The sequence below is a fragment of the Halichoerus grypus genome, chromosome 7, assembly GCF_964656455.1.
Source record: "Halichoerus grypus chromosome 7, mHalGry1.hap1.1, whole genome shotgun sequence".
Taxonomy (NCBI): domain Eukaryota; kingdom Metazoa; phylum Chordata; class Mammalia; order Carnivora; family Phocidae; genus Halichoerus; species Halichoerus grypus.
In genome coordinates this window covers 25552231-25574547 of record NC_135718.1, presented here as the reverse complement: position 1 = coordinate 25574547, position 22317 = coordinate 25552231, and the positions used below count along the sequence as shown (strand labels likewise).

The following is a 22317-nucleotide window of genomic DNA, read 5'->3' as shown; positions in this document are numbered from 1 at the left end:
TGTCTGGGTGGCTCAGTCGGTTCAGTGTCTGCCCCTTGATTTCAGCTCAGGTTGTGATCTCAGGGTTGTGAGATCGAGCCCTGCATCGGGCTCTGTGCCAGCAGAGTCTGCTTGAGATGCCCTCCCTCCCGCCTTGCACCCATGCGCTCTCTCTCTCTCTAAACAAACAGATAAATAAAATCTATAAAAAACAAAATAAAATAGGGGCGCCTGAGAGGCTCAGTCGGTTAGGAATCTGCCTTCAGCTCAGGTCATTATCCCGGGGTCCTGGGATCGAGCCCTGCATCCGGGCTCCCTGCTCAGCGGGGAGTCTGCTTCTCCCACTGGCACTTTCCCTGCTTGTGCACATGGTCATTCTCTCTCTGTCAAATAAATAAAGAATTTAAAAAAACATAAGAAAATAAAATAAAATGATCAAATTTTTACATCTTTCTATCTGAAAGAGCAAAGTGTTATCACTCACTAAATCTGAGTGGTGGGTGCGAGGAAATCTGTAGCAAATTAGTAAAAAGAAAACCAAGCAAAAAAATTAAATAAAATTCTCCACAATAGGGGCATCTGGGTGGCTCAGTTGGTTAAGCAACTGCCTTTGGCTCAAGTCATGATCCTGGAGTCCTGGGATCGAGTCCTGAATCAGCCTCCCTGCTCAGTGGGGAGTCTGCTTCTCCCTCTGATGCTCCCCCCTCTCATGCTCTCTCTCTCTTTCTCTCTCTCTCATTCTCTCTCTCAAATAAACAAATAAAATCTTAAAAAAAAAATTCTCCACAATAGACCAGTCATTAAGGCTACAGAAATTTCAGCAATAGTTCTTTATAGGTTGGTGGTAAAGGACAGTCACAAAAATCACATCAAAATATATCAATTCTGGGGCGCCTGGGTGGCTCAGTTGGTTAAGCAACTGCCTTCGACTCAGGTCATGATCCTGGATTCCCAGGATCAAGTCCCTCATCGGGCTTCCTGCTCAGCAGGGCGTCTGAGTTTCCCTCTGACCCTCCCCCCTCTCATGCTCTCTCTCTCTCTCTCTCAAATAAATAAATAAATAAAATCTTTAAAAAAAAATACCAGTTCTTTGTTTCCTATCAAACAAAACATATATCTTTCCTATGATACAGCAATTCGACTCCTAGTTATTTGTCCAAAATAAGTGAAAGCATATGTTCTTTAAAAAGCTAGTTAAAGAAGAAGACAAGGAGGAGGAAGAAAAGGAAAAAATATACTTATGTAAGACTGTTTATAGCTACTTCATTTGTATTAGCCAAAAACTGGAAATAGCCCACATGTCCATGAATAGGAAAATGATAAAATATGGCATATTATACATTGAAATACTATGCAGCAATAAAAAGGAACAAATTATGGCTATATGCAACCACATGGGTAAGTTTCAAAATATATGCTGAATGAAAGATGCCAGACACAAAAAAGTACATGTTCTATGATTCCACTTATATGACATTCTAGAATAAAAATTAATCTATGGTAAACATAGGTGTAAATATTTATGATCTTGGATTAGGCAATGGTTTCTTAGATATGACACCAAACACAGAAGGAACAAAAGGAAAAATAGATAAAATGGACTTCATTCTAATTAAAAACTTTTGTGTTTCAAAGGTCACCACAATGGAAATGAAAAGACAACCCACTGAATGGGAGAAAATTTTTACAAATCATATATCTGATAGTGATGGACTAGTATTTAGGATATATGAAGAACTCTTACAACTCAACATAAAAAGACAAAAACTCCGATTTTTAAAAATGGGCAAAGGATCTAAATAGAAATTTCTCCAAAAAAGATACACAAATGGCCAATAAACACATGAAAAGACCCTCAACAGGATTAGTCATCAGGGAAATGAAATCAAAATCACAATGAGACACGATTGCACACCCAACAGGATGGCTATAATAAAAAAAAATAGACAGTAAGTGTTGGCAAGGATCTAGGGAAATTGGAACCCGTATACACTGCTGGTGGGATTATAAAATGGTGACGTTGCTTTGGAAACAGTCTTAATAGTTCCTCGAAAGGTTAAACACAGAGTTACCATATGACCCAGTGATTACACTCCTAGATGTACACCAAAGAGAGATAAAAACATGTCCACACAAAAAGACAGAAATATGAGGAATAAGAGTTAAACCATATAAACCGTTTAGAAAAGTGCCTGACACACAGGAAGCATCTGATAAATATTAGCTTTACTATTTATAGTCCAAGTAATGCCGATAACATTTCTTTCATTAAATAACTTCCCTGTTAGGCATAAGCATGATAAAGTCTAAGACCTACCTGCATTGCTGCCTCACCAATAGCACGTCGAATTTCCCTCAGAGTCTGATACTGCTCCAACAAGTGATCACCACAGATGATATCGACCTGTGGGCAAATAAGAGTATCAAATTGCTTTCTTGCTTCAAAAAACCATATGAAAAAATTAAGAAAAACCAATGTAATTATTTCCAGACTAGACTTTGCTATTTTATTTCAGACTGACAAAACACTCTCAAGACAGATTTTAGAAACTTGCTACAGAAATAAAATGGAAGGAGCATTAGAAGACATTGCAGGACAATAGCATAGTAAGCAGATACTCAAAATGATTTCCTTGAATTGCTGAGAACAAGTAAAATCACATGATACATTCGGCATAAAGGTGGCACAGGAAGGTACATTTTTTTTAAGATCCATGATAAAATGATTAAAAGGATATATAATACTTAAAAAGGTAATCTCTAGTTATTTTGAATAATTCTCTTATAAGGACTATCTCATTTTCCAACAATGGAGAGTCTAACCCTTAAAATACACACTAAGGGAACTATTCTATGGATGAAACATCTTAGGATCGTTTTAGTCCTTTAGTAATATCAAAGCTCTAAGATAAATCTACTTTTACACTGGATGCTCTAGAAATGATGTTGTATAGTTATAGTTATGGCCAATAAACACATGAAAAGACCCTCAACAGAGTTACCATATGGTAACTACCTACCATATGGTAGTAAGATTCCAGTATACTCACTTCCTAAGACAAAAATGCAAATCTTCAATCTTTCTTGTCTTGCAATGAGCGCTCATTTCCTATTGCCTTAAAATGGGGTCAGGTCCTTGATGTCTTATCCTTTCATTGGCTAGATCTCCTAATGTCCCTGTTTAGTTTATGGCATGACATTTCTCCTCGTCCTCTAACCCAGAATAGAATATCACCTGATTCTTACTTCTCCTTTCCCTTTCTTCTTACAACAATCAGTTACCAAGTCCTATGGCGCTTTATCATAATACTTCTTAGAGTTCATGTCATCCTTTCAGCTGCTGCCCTGAGGCTTAAAGCAGAAACCATACCACCTCCTAACCAGATTTCCTACTTTCAAATTCTGTTTACTCTAAAAATCCCACACACTGCCACCATGTTAATCTTCCTAAAACCTTAAGCAGGGATGGGGAAGAATAGTGAAAGCAATTGCATTTCACTGAGAAGCTACTATGTATACCATATGTTATATACTACATATTTGATATATGTGATCTCATCTAATTTTCATTCTTATGAGCTAGGTATTAAAATTCCCACTTTACAGACAGGAATACTTAGAGGTAAAGACACTTAACTTTCCTAAGGTCACAAAGCTAGTAACTAGCAAAGTCCAGATCTAAACCCAGGTCTGTCCCCAGGTCCATCTTTCTCCAAAGCCCAAGTGCATGTCAGGGGTTGGCAAACTTTTTCTATAAAAGGCTAGATAATAAATATTTTGGCTCTGTAGGCCATAGGATCTCTGTCATATATACTCGATCTGGCACTATAGCATGAAAACAGCCTTAGTATGGCTGTGTTCAATGAAATTTTATTTATAAAAACAGATGGCAGGCTAGATTTGACCCATGGGTCATAGTCTGTCAACATCCATGCTATATCATAATTCATAAACTCCAATTAGTACCAACTTCTGTGTTTCACACTTACTAGTTTCAAAATTGGCAGAGCAATACTTGTTTGCAAAATGACTTAAAAGCAATGATAGTGTAGCTTGAGCACAGAACTTAGGTCCATGAAAAATTAAAGAATTTGGAAACTATCACTATGTTTTGATTTAGTATTCAGCAATCCAGGGACCATCACTCTTCATGAGCTTCACCACATGATATACATTTATGGTTTGGTTACCATATTTTTTTCTTTTTTTTTTAAAGATTTGATTTATTTATTTGACAGAGACACAGCTAGAGAGGGAACACAAGCAGGGGGCAGTGGGAGAGGGAGAAGCAGGCTTCCTGCCGAGCAGGGAGCCCGATGCAGGGCTCGATCCCAGGACCCTGGGATCATGACTTGAGCTGAAGGCAGACGCTTAATGACTGAGCCACCCAGGCGCCCCTGGTTACTATATTTTTCAACTTAATCTTAACCCCCAGAAGTTGGCCAGTTACTAACATTTTGATGTGTATGGCCCTAGATGCTATGTGTCCATGTAGGTTTTGTGTTTTGATTTTTAAAAATGGGATTATACCACATAAATTGTTCTACAACTTAATTTAAAAAACAAAACAAAAAACCTTAATATACCATGGTCATCTTTGAAGTACATAGTTAGCTCTCTCTTTAATAGCTACATAGTGGGGGCACATGGGTGGCTCAGTCAGTTAAGCCATCTGCCTTCGGCTCAGGTCATGATCCCAGGCTCCCTGCTCAGTGGGGAGTCTGTTTCTCCCTCTGCCTCGCCTCCTGGCTTGTACTCTCTTTCTCTCTCAAATAAATAAATAAAATCTTTAAAAAAAAAAAAATAGCTACATAGTGTTACATTGTATGAATATATCATACTTTATGTACCCATTCCCTTGATACACATTTAAATTGCTTCCAGTTTTACATACTGATTTTTAAAAGTCACCTGACTGTAAATATTACATAAATTACCACAAACAGTCAGATCTCTGAAGTTCCCACAAACATGACCCACATTTTTGGTAATTTGCTAGATGGACTCACAAAACACAGCAAGGATACATGGCCAGGATCAGTAAGGGAAAAAGATGTAGGTGAAGTCTGGACAAATTCATGCACAGGCTTCCTATGCACAGCCCCCACCTCAGTTTAGGAAAAGATACACCCACAGTATTCCTTTTCCTAGCACTGTCAATGTGGCCAATTTGTACAATATTTCTACCCAGGGAAGCCCATTTGAAGCTTGGAGTACAGATTTTTACTGAGGGCTGTTCATGTTGGCATTCTCTGCCTAGCAACTAGTAAGTTCCAGACTCCCAGAAGGAAGGCTGGTATTCATCACAGACCCACTGTTTGTACACTCTAGGCACAGTGTAACACCCTTATCAGTTAGGGGACTTTTCCTATTATTGTAGGAAACTTTTTGTGGGCCAAGTTCCTAGATGCTAGGCAAGGGCTAACCTTGTAAGCAGGCCCTTCTAAAGACAGAAGCCTCAAGTTGGCTTTATTAACTCTTTTTCTGTACAATCTTTCTACACTCTGGAGTATCAAGTCTCAGATAGAAAGGATAACTATAATATTTCTGAATCTCAGAGCAGAAATCAGAATGTGAGGGTAGTCTTAAGGCAAGAAAAACCTGTGTCTTTTTATTTATTGATTTTTAAAACCTGTATCTTTTTTTTTACAAGCAAGATCACACTACAGATTCCAAGATAGGATTTTTCACTGTTATGAGCTAGTGCCACATTTGTTCTTTTCTTTGATAGAAACTTCTTTTTTCTTTGTCTGGTAAATTCCTATCTGATACTCTTCAAGTCCATTCTTTTAACTCCTCCAGAGTTAAATCATTCATTCTTGTGCTCTTGTTGCACTCACCACATCCTACTGTCATTCCGTTGTTGTACTGTGTATCTTTCCCACACAACTGAGTCCCTGGGTGGCATGAATTTTCTGTCTCACCTTTGTACTCTTATGGCTAAGTACACAGATGCTCAATTTAATATCAATAGGTAATAAGTAAATGGTAGGGATATACCATATGATACATTAGAGTCTGTTCAAAAATTGATTTGAAACAATTTAACAGTAAGGTTAAAGTCATATACTAAATAAATAATAATAAATATAACCTATCTTTTAAGATAGAATTAATTATGGCAGGATTAACAACAAAATCTAGTATCACTTCTTTTATATAAAGACTTTTTAGTGATCAATATGATGTTTATTTTCTAAGTCTCATTTCATAAAAGCAAAGTAAGATCTAAGACAAAACAATGTACAAAGGAACACAAGAATAACTATAAAACAAAATAAAAATAAGGCATAAACTAGTTCAAAACACCACTAACTCAACCATGGTAATCCAGAGGCACTGAGGTCTCTAAGTGATGCAATCTATTCAGACAATTATTGATTTCTAATTTTGAATTAACTTAAATTTCTTAAGAATACATGATCTGTATTTTATTATCTTTCAGAATTGTCTTCCTTTTTTATTTTGATCTGCCACAAATAACTTTAAAAGGTAGTTTAGCATTTAACAGTCCTGTAGTCTCATCCATTCCTGCTAGTCAAGAACCATAAATGAAGGTCACATATCTGTAAACAAAGCGCACATTTCCTATTTGGGAATAACTGGTTTAAAGGTCAGCATAGCAGGCTCAAGTGACTGGGTTGGCCAAGCATTTTATTTTGATTAATGGTTAACTAGTTCAATGTTCTGCTCATATTAGAAGTAACTCTTGTTTATTCTCTCTTGGATTTAGAAGGTCTAAACAATTTTAGTCACAGTATCTGCATATTTGATAATTCTCTGTTCCATTATTTCAACATTTTGGTGAAATAGTAATTTATGAGTATTACCAGCTATACATTACCTGAATAGGAAAGAAATATTTACCTAGAGAACCAAGAGCTGACAGAGAAAATTAAATGTTGAAACAGATTTTATATAATTTTATTTCAAAATGCTAAAAGCCTTGAATTCTATGACATGAAAAAAAACCCCACATTTTTACACAGTAAAGCCAATTTGGCAACCACATTTCTTTTTCTTCTTTTTTTAAATGTTTATTTTTTTAAAAAGATTTTTTATTTATTTATTTGACAGAGAGAGACACAGTGAGAGAGGGAACACAAGCAGGGGGAGTGGGAGAGGGAGAAGCAGGCTTCCCGCAGAGCAGGGTGCCCGATGCGGGGCTCGATCCCAGGACCCGGATCACGACCCGAGACCCAAGCCGAAGGCACTTAACTGACTGAGCCACCCAGGTGCCCTCTTTTTCTTTTATTTAGAGAGGGGTGGAGGGGAGCGGCAGGAGAGGGAGAGAGAATCTTTCTTTTTTCTTTTTTAAAGATTTTATTTATTTATTTATTTATTTGACAGAGAGAGACAGAGAGAGCACAAGCAGGGGGAGTGGCAGGCAGAGGGAGAAGCAGGCTCCCCGCCAAGCAGGGAGCCCAACGTGGGGCTCCATTTCACAACCCTGAGATAGTGACCTGGGCCAAAATCAAGAGTCAGACACTCAACTGACTAAGCCACCCAGGTGCCCCACAACCACATTTCTTAAAACACCAATGTAAAACTTATAAATGCTAATTGTGTTCTGATCAGTATCTAGCCACAGAGGAAATAACCTATATCCTAAGAAAGCCCTCTTGGGTGGCACTTCTTAGTTATTCTATATAATCAGGTGCAAGTCTTCTGACTTCTGTTTTTAGAAATAATAGACTGTTATGGGATCACTCACAATTCTTTGTCCAGAGGTCTCTAAGCAGCTACCTATTTCTAACCAAAAGAGGAGGAATAACCTCAAGTAAGCTATGGCTACAAAGTTACCAGTAAGTCATTCCAGTTTTTAGTTGTCATGAGATACAGCCAGCATTATGTCAAACTCAGTAAGAGAAGTTACATTTCTCTGGATTAGACATTTATTTAGTACCTACAAATACCAGTACTAAAAACACTACCAAACTTTCAGCCAGCTTTAAAATATCAGTTAGTTTAATTAACAGCAAATAGGTGTTTTGAATAAAAATTATTTTATGACATTTTACACATGATGGAGAATAACAAAAACCCCTTTAAAATTTAAGTAATAAAAAAGGAAAACTATATAGATGTGCATTGTTAATGGCTCACATTCTATGTTATGTTCAACAATACATGAGGTTTGAGTTTCCACCTTATAACAAGAACAAATTACACAGCTAGAATGGGAGATATTTTCCAATGCTCAAAAACCAAATAGGGTGGGGCACCTGGGTGGCTCAGTCATTAAGCGTCTGCCTTCGGCTCAGGTCATGATCTCAGGGTCCTGGGATCGAGCCCTACATCGGGCTCCCTGCTCAACGGGGAGCCTGCTTCTCCCTCTCCCACTCCCCCTGCTTGTGTTCCCTCTCTTGCTGTCTCTGTCAAATAAATAAATAAAATCTTAAAAAAAAAAAAACCAAACAGGGCTCATACTAGATAGCTATTTCACTTTTCTAGGTGTCTTGGAGTCAACTTGTTATAAATGCAAAGATGTCCTCTGAAAAGAAGTGGATGGATAAGAGATAATTTGTTACGCCACTATGCTACGCTACTAGGAAGTTTAAATAGCACGTGCCTATTTGATTAAGGAATTACCATTCATTTTTAAAACCAAAGAGGGGAACTGAGGCTCATGTCTTCAGCTCTTCTCTGACACTTGGTGGTCATCAGTGGCAGCGAGAAGCAGACAGTAAGTCAAATGTGATTCAAGTGGGGTTGGAATCACTGTGTACCAATATTTAATGAACATTTACAATATCTACATATCATAAAACAAAAGCCACGCCATAAAATCCTGAGACAGTTCTTTCTTCAAAATGCTAAAGGTGATCTCACAACTTCATCTGTCCTTTTACACACATGTACTCTACCTGACAAGCTGGATCAAGACCCATTTTTCTTCTGAGAAATTTTTCTACATGCCCAATAGTTGCTTCTCCTGAAACTCGGACAAACTTCTTCTCCAAGGGCTACATAAATAAACATAAATAAATATTCTCAGAACAAATATGCATAAAACATGTAAGTCAAAAAGCAAATTTTACAGCAAAGATGTTCAACAGATTTATGAAAAAAACTACTATGAACTTTGAGTTAATTTACCTATCAAGGGAAAAAAAAAGAATTTTTGCTTAGCTTGCCCTTTCTGAAAAGCACATCAATAACTTTTTTTTTTTTTTAAAGATTTTATTTATTTGACAGAGAGAGACACAGCGAGAGAGGGAACACAAGCAGGGGGAGTGGGAGAGGGAGAAGCAGGCTTCCCGCGGAGGAGGGAGCCTGATGCGGGGCCCGATCCCAGGACCCTGGGATCATGACCCGAGCCGAAGGCAGACGCCCAACCACTGAGCCACCCAGGCGCCCCACATCAATAACTTTTTAATAGAAAGGCTTACTTGTTTATTTTAATACCTCACCAAAAATAAAACTTAGAGTAAAATTTATTGACAGAGAAAGAATACCTAAGACTAAATTATGTCTAAAACAATCTAGTTTCTTCAACAAAAAAACTGCAAGGAAAAAAAAAGAACAAGATGGAGGATGAACTTCTAGGAAGGAATATAAATAAGAGATATGTCAACCAATTACAATGTATGGATCTTATTTGGGTCCTGATTTAAACAAGCTTATAGAACAATTTTCATGAGATAATCTAGGAAATTTAAATAGCATGTGCTATTTGATTAAGGAATTACCATTCATTTTTAAAACTGTAGTATCATTATTATGTTTGTAAAAAGTCCTTATCTTTTAGAAATATATTTAATTATTTACTGATAAAAATGATACATAGTCTGGGATTTGCTTTAAAATTATGAGAAGTGGTGAAGATATAGATGAAATGAGATTGGCCATCAGTTTATAATTACTGAAGCTGAGTTGTGTACACAGGCATTCTACTCTATCTACTTCTGTATGAGTGCAAAATTTTCCGTAATAAAGGGTTTTCCTTTTTAAGTGGAAAAATAAAAAGATTAACATCCAGACAAATGTGGCTGTGGCTGGAATCTGATCCAATGGTCTAAGGTGATAGGTGGAGAGGCCTCAGGGTTTTAAAGCAGAAACTAACACTTAGCCAACTACTCTTGTCTCTGAGGCAATTTTAAGGAGGCTACTCTCTAATACAAATGAAAAGCTGAGGTAATCAGAACTAAAAAGGTACCTTTTAGGAAACCATGAGCAGTGTTTTTCAACCCTGAAAGAGAGGGAGCCCAGAATGACTACCAGAGGACCTAGACTTGTTCCATGTAACAGTGCTCAGCTTTCCTACCTGTAGTTTGTTTTCTTAAGATCTTTCCTTACAATAAAGCTATCTCTTATTACCACAGTGTAGCAGGTAGCCTAAGTGTTAAGTGCAGGTACTCCAGAAACAGACTGCTTGGCTATAGGTCCTGGGGTTCTGCCATTTTCTAGCTATAAGTCTTTAGGCAAGTTGCTGAACCTTTCTGTCCTCATTTGTAAAAGAGATAATAGCACCTATTACACCTCATAGGTTTATCAAGAGGAAAGTGAGTTAATGTACATAGATACCTATTAATCTTGGCACATAGTTACTTCTGGCGTATTGTGACCATTTTACTCTTAATGTGAAAGAACTGGACTCTTATAGAGGGCCTCACAGTCACCATGGGATACTGATATAACCTAGACAAAAATGGCAAAGTTTCATGTTCTTTTAAGGTAGGTACAGGATTCACCTCACAAAGCTAAGGCAGTCTCACTGAGGAGGAGGTACAGCCGTCCCACAGGTACAGACCCCAAGAAAATACCTCACTGTAGGGGGCAATGACGGACGAGCATGAGAATCCCATTAAGTGCCTTAAGAAGCTGCTATTCTGAATCATCTAGCTATGCCTGTCTGGCAACCAGCGCATTTCTGAAGGTGAATTTCCTGGGCTTACCTCAGGTATACCAGCAGAGGACAGTCCAATCTCCCTTATTTCTAAATTCTTGGTGAGCACCTTACCCCAGGTGTTCGTTAAAATTAATCCAACTTAGCTAAAGTTATAAATACTGTACTGTTTAGATCATCCAGAACAGAATTAGGACCTGTGCGAATACCTGAAAGAAAAAAACTGGTCTTGGCTTTCAAAGCTAGAGTGGCTAACCCTAGTCCTCATGCCCCAGGTTCACAAGTTAACTGGATTTCCCCCCATATAATTCACATCCAGTTTTTAAGAAAACAATTTGTTTTTTGGTTGTTTTGCTTTTTCATTTAAAGCTCAAAAACCAGTTCTTACCTACATAGTCAACTCATTTTTTCTGCTACACCTAATAGCCACCTACCATCTGCAAATAAATAGGAAAAAAGAAATCCACAGAATTACACTTTTTTGAAATTAAACACAGCAGTCTTCCCTGCCATCTGTAACACAAAAGGTCAATTTGATAAGAAAGCTGAATAAGCTAGTTTAAGATCTGTAGGGAGATTTATAAGACATTTGGTTATTTTCTTGCTTTAGATAATGCATACCACTAAAAAGAGCTTTTAAAAAGATGCTATCAACTCATAATTACATTTTACCTTGAAAAAATTCCTATCTCTGTCAACAGTTATGAACCCAGTAGCTAGATGAACCCTTGGTAGCCAGATTTTGATTTTTAAAAACTACCAAAAGGAACTAGGACACCTTGGAGAAAGGACTAATTCCATGTCTGGGGGACAAAAAATGTACAAGTTGAGCATGGAACATCTTGTCATATCAGATAGCAAGAAAATATCACAGACTATGATACCTATGAAGGACAATTTGAACATCAATAAAGAAAATAACTGAAATGGGCTTATTTATTTTTTTAGAAGTAATTTTTTTAAAGATTTTTTTATTTATTTGAGAGAGAAAGAGCCAGAGATAGCGACAGAGAGCGTGAGCCAGGAGGAGAGGGAGAAGCAGGCTCCCCGCTGAGCAGGGAGCCTGATGCAGGGCTCGAAGAAATGGGTTTAAATCACAAATATGTTTAAATTCATGAGTTCATATTAAAGTAAAAACAAAAACAACAAAACCTATTTGGTCATGACTGGAGTATGCTAATGAACCAACTCATTACTTTGAACTTGGTAAGTGAAGGGAAAGAACCAAGCATTTATCCTGCTTTTCCTATATAAACTAACACTGGCCAACCAGACAGACAAAGAGAAGTTTCTCTTTATAGAAGTACTTCAACTAGTAAGAGAAAGAATGATAGGGGCGCCTGGCTGGCTCTGTTGGTGGAGCATGCGACTCTTGATCTTGAGGTTGTAAGTTCAAGCCCCACATTGGGTGTAGAGATTACTTAAAAATAAAATCTTAAAAAAAAAAAAGAAAAGAAGAAGGAATGAGAACACCATTTTCCAAACCCTGCTAAGTTAATGGGCTTAGCCACTGAGCACCACTGGCTGCTAATATCATAAAGAGGCCCAGACAACCAGACATTATGTGCCTCTAGATGGAAAGAAACACCACCACCTATGAAATAGTCTTGCTCCCCTCAAATCAAACCTGTCTTATCAACACTCAGACTTAACTACCAGTTTATGGGAAACACAGAAGACAGAAATACATGCTAAATTATACTATGGCAATGCAACATTAAAACCCAATCTGTAGAAAACTATAGGACAAATGACTCAGTTTCATCAACAATGAATTGAAAGAAAAAAGAAAAGGAAAACCATAGACTTAAAGATATATCAACCAATCACAATGTGTGAACTTTATCTGGATCCTGATTTAAAGTGTTAAAGAAAAAAGGGAGAGAGAGAGAACACCCACTATGATTGAGACAATTAAAAATCTGAACACTGAGTAGATATTTGACAGTAAGAAATCATTAATTTCTTTTTCATTTACCATCCCCAACCTTTTGAAAAATGACTAACTTACAAAGTTGTAAGATAGTACCAGGAAGACCCAGACAGCTTTCACCTAGTTTACAAACTGTTAATATATTGCTATATTCACTTTATCTCTTCTAATTTATATGTATGTGTGTATATGTGCATGTTAATGTTTTGTTGGACCACATGAGATTTGCAGACAGATATTTTACCCCTAAACATATTAGCAGTTATCTTCTCAGAATAAAGGGATTCTCTTATATACAATATACAACATAATTAACAGGAAATATACAGAATATTTAAGCAATTTAACATTAATACAATTACCTAAATAGTACAAATTCTTTTATAAACTGTCCTATTTATATCCTTTAAAAATTGTTTTATGTCATGAAGGCTCACACAATGCATTTTGTTGTCATGTTTCTGTAATCTCCTTTAATCTAGAATAGCTCTGCCACTTTATTATCTTTCATGACACTGACACTTTCGTAACTTTTTTTTTTTTTTGGTATGATACATGGTCATTAAAAAAAGAGACTCATCTTTTAAGAATACTGAAATATTTACAAATGAAGTGGCAAAATGCTGGGGATTTATTTCAGAATAATACTAGAAGGGAAGTGGACAGAGGTATAGAAGAAATTAAATTGGCCATTAGTTAATTGGTAAAGCTGGGTGATGGACACAGGGAGGTTCTACTTTTCACTATGTTTAAAAATTTTCATAATTAATGAGGTGCCTGGGTGGCTCAGTCAGTTTAAGCATCCAACTTGATTTTGGCTCGGATCATGATCTCACGGTCATGAGATCGAGCTCGTGTGGGGCCTGCTTAGGATTCTCCCTCTACCCTTTCCCCCTTGCCCACATGGGCTCTTTCTCTCTTAAAAAAAAAAAAATCTTTTTTTTTGTAATTAAAGGTTAAAAAAAAAAATGACTCCTGGGAAAAATTATCTGGACTTTATTACTGCCTAGTGAAACACTGTGAAATTTAATGTAGCAAAAAGGGTTTATGACTTTCATGCTACAGGTCTACACGGTAAAAAGTTTAACAACCAGGCATCATCTAGACGGACATACTTAAACTCAAAGATAAGATATAAAAACAGCTTTTTAAGTAGCAGAGAATACTGAGCTATAATACCAAAAGCTATAACTAGAACTCCGTTAAAATCACAGAATAAAAAGAAAAACAGTAAGATCGCCAATCTATTAACTAAGAAAGTATAAGACAGTTTTAGCAAAGTAAAAATAGTCACAAAATGCAGCATTAACAGGATCATTTGTTTCTGAAAGAGGTTCATCATCTCTCACAGGTATAAGGCCTTCAAATTAACACCTGTATCATCAATTAAAACTGAAAATTTAATGTCTCAAAACTATAGAACAGTATAAATCAAACTCCTATATGCCTATCACCTAGCTTTATCAACTCAAGGCCAATTTTGTTTTAAATATACCACACCCACTTCCCACTGCAACTACTTCCTGGCCCCCATTCCCAGATTTGTTTTGGAGCAAACCCCAGACATATTTCATTTATAAACACTTCAGTAGGTATCCCTAAAAGATAAGAGATCTTTTTAAAAACGTGATGCCATTATCATACTTTAAAATTCCTTAATATCAGAAAATTTCTAGTAAATGTTCAAATTTCACCAATTGTCTCAATTTTCTTACCCAGCAGGAAATGATTTTATTGTTTTTAGGGCCGTCATTAAAGAGAGAATAAAAATAAAACAAAGATTTTGTGAAAAAAAATATAATAACCAAATATGAACTCAAACTATGAATTCGAATTCTAATTTTTACATGTATTATTTTTACCAGATGTATTTTTGTACTTTCAAAATATATACACTAAATATATTACAAACAATATTTCTATTCAAAGTTCCCATTGGATCTTGGCTTAGTTACTTTTTAAAAATTCAACAGCTTTATTGGGATATAATTCATGTATCATTAAATTCACCATTTTAAAGTATACAATTCAAAGATTTTTAGTTTATTTAAACAGGGTTGTGCAACTCATCACCACTATCTAATTTCAGAACATCTTCATCACCCAAAAAGAAACCCCACACCAATTAGCAGTCACTCCCAATTTCCCCCTCTCCCCCAAGACTCTGGCAACCACCAATCTATACAGTATTTTCTGCTTCTATGAATTTCTCTGCTCTAGACATTTCACATAAATGGAATCACACATTATGTGGTCTTTTGGTACCTGGTTTCTTTCATTTAACATAATATTTTCAAAATTCATCCATGTTGTAGCATTTATCAGTACCCACTCCCTTTTACTGCCAAATAATACTCCACTGTGTGGCTATATCATATTGTTTATCCATTTACCAGTGACGTGATATTTGGGTTGTTTCAGTTGGGGGTTATTCTCTCATAAATGTTTATTTTTCAAATCAAATCCAAATAAACTCCATACATTGTAGTTAGTTATGTCCTCTGAGTCTCTTTTAATTAATATGTTCTATCTATGTTTCCTCTTCACCCCTCCCTTTTATTCTGGAGAAACAAAATTGTTTGTGCTGTAGCTTTCCACTGTCTAGATTTGGCTTATTATATTCCTAAGGTGTCATTTAACATGTTCCTTTGTCCCCTGAATTTCTTGTAAATTAGTAATTAAATCTAGGAGTGTGATCAGCTGCACATCTGTTTTGGTAAGAATACTTCACAGGTGGTATTGTCATCATATTTTTCTAATGTGTGACAATTGGAACTACATAAATATTCTAGGTCCATATGTGCGTTTGTGGAAGCAACAGGCTAATATTTCAACTTAATGTCTAGTTCTTTCTTCATGAAGTTTTTATACTCTGTTGGTTTGTGTGGCTACTACAGGTCATTGGACAAACATCTTCGGCAAACTCTAGGAGCATATGACACTGTACTTGTCCCATATAGAAACTCATATGCCACTTTCCCAGCCACCATACTACTAGGAAAGAACTCCGTAATCCCCATAAATCTGGTATTTTACAACTTAGAAGAAATTCAAAGTTACCGAACTTAACACTGCATTCCCTCCATCACACTGATCTCTGGGAAACATCTACAATATACTTCATCCACAGAAGTACCCATCTATTCCTATGCTTCAATTCATGTCTCTAAGCCAATATACTCATAAAACAGTATACCCAACCAGGTATAATCCACCCAAGTATTAGTACAGACTTTGAAAAAGTCACTAAAAATCTAAACAGATCAGTCAGCTATTTCCTGTATATATACAGTCCCAAGTAACTATAAGGCCTGATTTAGCCCTTTTTAAAAAGTTACCTTTTCAAAAAAAAAAAAAAGGAAAAGTTACCTCTTCCTTAATGACTTAATTTCTCTGCTCTAGACATTTCACATAAATGGAATCACACATTATGTGGTCTTTTGGTGCCTGGAGCAACTATAAGACTATAGGAGCAACACTGTGTACAATGGGACCTGTGATAATAGAGCCTTTAAGGCAACTCTTAACTTAGGTACATTAACAAAGGACTTCATTCTTACCTCTAAAATTTCAGTAAATGATTGAAGCCACAAGTTAGGGCAGGTTTACCTTGAGCCCAAAATGTTACATGCAAATAAAAATTTAAGCTCATATTTAACTCTGAATGCCAAACTATGCAAAAAATGTTTTGAAATATTTTTTAAAGTCACCAAATTATCGCAGTATTTGGTTTTAGAGTTTTAAAAATTTCTCACTTGTTTCCTTAGACCACTGTCCTGAATTAATAACAAATCCCTACTTAATAACTCTTTTCTCATAAACTTATTATGAGAGCATTACTGAATGTACTTCACATTTCTACTTTTATTTACAAAACTCTACGTAATTGAGAACAATCTCCACATGACTGCTAATCTGACTCTTTAATTGTGTACTACAGGGTCCTCCTGTGAAGTAAATAAAAATAAAATACCTTAAAATGTCCCGTGCCTTCATTAGCACTGAAAAATGAAAGCAAAATTAATCAACATTTTAAACTATACGTTAAATCATATAACACAGAAAAATAACATGAATATAAATATTTGAGGAACATCAATTTAATTTTAAAACACCATCACCTAGCCCTTTACGAAATAAATAATGTAGTTGTCATTTCTGCCACCTATTGGTAAGGCAAAGGCAGTGTCAGCCACTACTTTACTTTGTATACTTCTAGGAGTTAGAAGTATATCCGTAATATTTAGATTTCCCCCACATGTAGCATTCTAACATTTTCCAATTTAAAGTAAAACTTCTATCATAATTAATGTGTTTTTTTCTTTACAGTAACCCTTACAAGATAGATTTCTTACAAGAAGGCTGCTAGATTTCCTGTTGTTTTACTTATAGCATAATGGGCATGACTTACTCAGTTTGCCCTTCACCTTGAAGTACAAAGAGATTTCTTGATTAAATCAATTATGTTTATGTCATGAGGAGACAAGGGGCACTAATTTTTGTTGGGCATCTACTATGTACCAGGCATTATATTAGGTCTTCACACAGGATGCATGTTTTTCATTCAGTCCTCATAATAGCCCTGCATATCAGGTATTAATATTCCCCTTATACAGATGAGGAAAATTAAGCTCAGAGAGGTTTAATAACTTGCTTAAGGTCACAGAGCTATTAAGTGATAAAGCTTCAAACTCAGGTGTACCTAGCATCAAAACCCACATTCTTTCTTCCTTATCATGTTGTGAAGAGTAGGCCAGATAACAATTGCATCATCTACAGAATATTCTTATAATACAAATAGAGAAATATATTAAAATATAACATATAAACTATATTATAAATAATATTACATTAATATAAATGTTATATATATGGACATAATAGGAACCTAAGATATATAAGCTTAGAGTTGTAAAATAAAATACCCTATGTGTTACAAGAATTATCTCTATAGAATCCATGATGTATGGCTTCTGCTTAGGCACCTAAAGAGATAAGACAGCTTCTTATTTGACAAGTCAATTCATTCCATTTGTGGGCAACTTTGTTAGAATTGCTTGCTTGCCCTGAAGCAAATATGTTTCTCCCTGTAACTTACACCCACTAGTCCTAGTTTTGCCTTTCGGTACTCTTGTGAACTAGACCCAATCTTTCTTTTATACGATAACCCTCTAAAGATTTGAAATGAACTTAAGGGGCTTATGATTGTTTTCTCTTTTTCAGATTATTTTTGTTCCTTCCCTTACCACATGTAATATGGTTTTTCAAACCTTTCACTATTCTGGTTACACCTCGGCTTACCAAGATCTCTCTTAAAACGTAGTGCCCAGAGTTGAACATAATACTCTAGTTGGATTAATACAGCATACAGTTGGATATTACCTCCATGGTCCACTAAATGCTACTGAGCTTAAGATTGCATGAAATTTTTGCTGTATCACACTTAAGTCATGTGAGTCCATTTTCCTCACTAGCACATGTACAAATTACAGCACCACAGACTACTTTAACTTTTATTTTTGAATGACCCTGCATTATTTCAATACTCATATATTGCTAATAGTTTAGACATGGTAGGAATACCATAAATTGGTACTTAGGACAACCCTGTTAGTTGCTATTATAATCCCCAATTCAGCAATACAGAAACTGATGATGAGAGAAGTTCAGCTACATCCCAAAGGTTATATACCTTGACTTACTGAGACTCTTCAAAGTCTATGCTTTCTGTACACACTATACTGCTTGTCTGAAGTTATTTCTTTTTATCATCTTCTACTTTACACACAGAAACTGAAGAACAAAAAGGAGAAGTACAAGAATATCTAAAGATCACCAAACACGCATACCCAATTTAGGGAGGAAATCTAACTTCATATTCCAATGGTTGAAAAATCACTGTTCACAGGCTGAACCTACCTCAGTTTTCTTGCTCCTCCAACTTAAGTGGGCTCAAAACCTGGACCAAATTTGCTTTTGTACTTGCCTCAGGTTAAAACTCCTCTGATATTTGTCCTGCCATGAAAGAGCTGCCTACAGGCTACCCTCAGGAGCCTGACTTCTGTGGTAATATAAAAGCTCTTCCATGTAGTGAACTCTGGGAACTGGTGACTTCAAACGGATTCTTTGCCTCTGGAAGCTTTCTTTCAAAAGGACTCCTTGCCACCCTGGAAGCTTTCTTCCCCTCAACTAGTTGACAACAGATAAAGAGCTATATTATGAGTTCAACTACTCATCATAATCATCCACATAAAAGGCTCAATTCTTTCTTTTTACAGATAGGGAAGCTGAAGCTCTGAGAAGTTAAAACTAAAAGTTCCGTGAGGGGCAAAGGCCGTGGCCTCCTTATTCAAACTGTGATCAACAACTAGCAGAATGCTATGCTGATACATATAGCAGGACCTTAATAAACATCGTGGGAAACAACAAAAGGCAATTTGTCAATGTTCACAAAACTAGATAATAGAGAAGATAGGATTTAATTCTAGATCCCTTATTCCAAGTGAGGGCTCTTTTTTTCTTTTTTTAGAACAAGAACAAAGTTTTGTTGTTGTTGTTCATTTCTTGCATTTGAAGTATTCCTCAATGACATCCTTGGCCTGAGACTCTTTGTTATAGTCCTTAACCACCACACAATTGCAACCAACCACTTACGGGGTTTTCCCTCTCTGTCAATTTTATAGAGGCCCACCCACTCCCCTAGTTTCTTGCTGTCATCAACCTTAATTAGGTTGATTTGGTGTTCAGCATAAAGGGCCTCCATCAACTTGACATACACAGGCTCATCACAGTTGGATGCAAGCACACAAAGATGGGCTTGGTGCTTATCTAAGGTTTTGGCAGCTTTGCAAACTCCATGTGCTAGGCCAGCATGGAGGAGGGCAGTCTTCAGCACCTCTTGTAAAGCAGTATTAATGTCCATTACACCTCCAGCAGCAATGCCTTCCTTGGCCATGGCGGTGGGTTTTGGGTGAAGCCGAACCAAGTCCACCTGAGCCTCAGCCTCCCGGCAACTGGCAGCAGGGAAAGAGCATGAGGGCTCTTTTTTCTATAGCAGGGAATGTACTGATAATGTAGTAAGTTTGGTAAGTGGTAATGACTGCCTTGAGTACCATGGTCAAGTCTCACTCATTAGGAAAGCCTGCTATGATTAATTATTGATTTCTGCAGTGGGCAAAGGAAGAGGTAATGGTGGCATACCCATCACATATTTGCTATCTTTGCATCCCTGCCACTTTTCAAAAAATGTATAAAAAAACCCTGATCATCAGTTCTTGCTGTGCATTGTAGGAAATGTCACATTTCCCCAAAATATTTTTTAGAAATATAAATTCCTTTCCATTTTCAAATTTTAATTAAATAGACTTATTAAAAACCAAGGTACATGGTCAAAATTCAAATGCAATGAAAAGTAAGACCTTTTCCCATCGTGGACTCACAGACTCCAGCTGTCCTTTCCTAGAGGCAACTAATGGCCATTAAAATCCTCTTCTATGTCCTTTAAGGAATGGTCTGTGCATGTAAAACGTGTCTATGCACATATTTTCTACCACTCTCTTTAATATAAATAAATAAACGAGAACGTACAATGTATTCTTACTTTGGAGATTGTTCCACATTAGCACATATGCTATCACATTAGCACGTACTCATGTGCTATATACCATTATTTAACCAGGTCCCTTTTGGACATTTAGATTGGAACATATTCTTTATTATCAGAAATTGCTGGTTTAAAGTTTGGTATTACCTAGTTTCTGTTCATTCCTCCAAAGGGATTTTTATTTCATTATCAAGCACTACTACATGGGATCTGTGTAGGCATGAGAAACGGTTTCTGGCCTCTTAGGGGTCCTTAGTATCAGCTGAGAACATAGGGTGACTACATAAAGAGATAAATACAACATAGCACAAGCTAGACACTAATAAGTGATATAGGCAACCAAAAATTATAAGGAGGAAATAACTAAAAAGTAAAGTAGTCATCAGTGACATAAAATGGAAAGTCTATATTTTCCAAAAAAGGCATTTTAGTTTATTCTGCAAACTATTTAAGTATTCTGAAAACTGCAGTTTGATGCATGCCAACTCTGCGATCATGATTGTGTTTAACAATGTTGCAATATAATGGAGTACACCATATGCTACATACAATGTTTGAAAAAAAATTTATATGAATTAGAAAGATATCCATCTACTTTAGAAAACAATTTGGCAAAACCAAGTAAAGTTAAAAACATATGCTAAGACTCAGCAAATCTATACTCTTAGAGAACTATCTTGTATATATATACGAGATATATGAGATATGTAGACAAATATTTATGTATATATGAGATATACATGAGATATGTACACAAATATTTAAAGCAACATTGTTTATAATAGCAAAAAAATTGGAAACAAGCTAAATGTTCAACAGTACAAGAAAAGATAAATTATGGCATGTTGATTTTGAGGGAATACCAGGCAATGGTGAAAATGAATGAACTACAGCTACACATTTCCATATGGATGAAATCACAGAATGCTGAGTGAAAAAAGCAAGTTGTATTTAAAAAAAAAAAAAAAAAAGTTGTAAGACACAGTGATACCATATAAAGTTTTTAAAAGACAAAAGCAATTCTACATATTACTTAAGCATTGATACATGAGATAAACATATTTTAAAAATCATTGGGATGGCGATCATTACTTTTAGGAGAGTGGTTATTAACCTCTAAGAAAAGGGGGGGTGGTGAACAGGAAGAGGTAGCCGAAGGGCTTCCGCCATACTAGCATGGGTTATTTCTTAAGCCAGATGATGGTGATACAAGCAGTTGTAGTACTATTTCTTTAGACCTTTTTTTAAATCTTAAATATTTCATGATTCATTTTTAAAAGAATATCAGAAAAACTTGATTTTACCTGAGTTCAGGATGATTTCGTAACTGTTGGGACTTAACAAATTCTTTATTTTAAGGTTAAGAGGCAGAGGTTTAGGGTACTCACCCAATGAACTCTAGTAATAAAGACATATCAAGTTCAGGTGGAATACGAAACACTGATTCTAAGACTTTCTTAGATCTTCCTTTGCTCGAAGGGACTGGCTGAGGAACAGCTATTTAATAGCCAAAGAAAAAAAAATTTCATGAATTGAGATCTTTGAAAAATAACCACACATATGATAACTATGTTGACTATTTAAAAGATCATAAAGCCCTCAATGTTCCTTTCTTTAATAACATTAATCTGTCAAAGCCACTGAAATTGCACCTGGGGACCACTCCACAATGGAAGGCAGACATATGTGGCTGGTTTATCAGGGCCACAGAGAGAGCTCATCATAACACAACAGATACAGGTAATCTTTAATAAGCACTACTGTGTGCCAGGGTTCAGGGCTCATACTCAGCATTGCACATGCGCATTCTTGTTTAATCCTTGTTATAATCCCATAAGTATACTGCTACTCTTTTTTTTTTTTTTAACAGTTAAAACTGTAAAGAAACTGAGATTACTGTTTAAGTGAGATTAGGCAATATGTAGTAAGTGGAAGAATCAGGATTTAAACAGA

At 36.1% G+C, this 22317-nt stretch overlaps 1 protein-coding gene and 1 pseudogene across 1 annotated transcript in view; both read right to left on the bottom strand.

Annotated features, from left to right (window-relative positions):
* Nucleotides 1-22317, bottom strand: part of PCGF6 (polycomb group ring finger 6) — a 32309-nt gene that overhangs the window by 7093 nt on the left and 2899 nt on the right. Inside the window, exons 6-9 of the mRNA XM_036111519.2 lie at nt 21753-21861; nt 16735-16762; nt 8847-8945; nt 2297-2383 (exon numbers count right to left, since the gene is read on the bottom strand). Of these exons, the coding sequence (XP_035967412.1) occupies nt 2297-2383; nt 8847-8945; nt 16735-16762; nt 21753-21861 (323 nt within the window). The remainder of the gene's footprint in view (nt 1-2296; nt 2384-8846; nt 8946-16734; nt 16763-21752; nt 21862-22317) is intronic.
* LOC144382452 (small ribosomal subunit protein eS12 pseudogene) lies at nt 19319-19911 on the bottom strand (annotated as a pseudogene).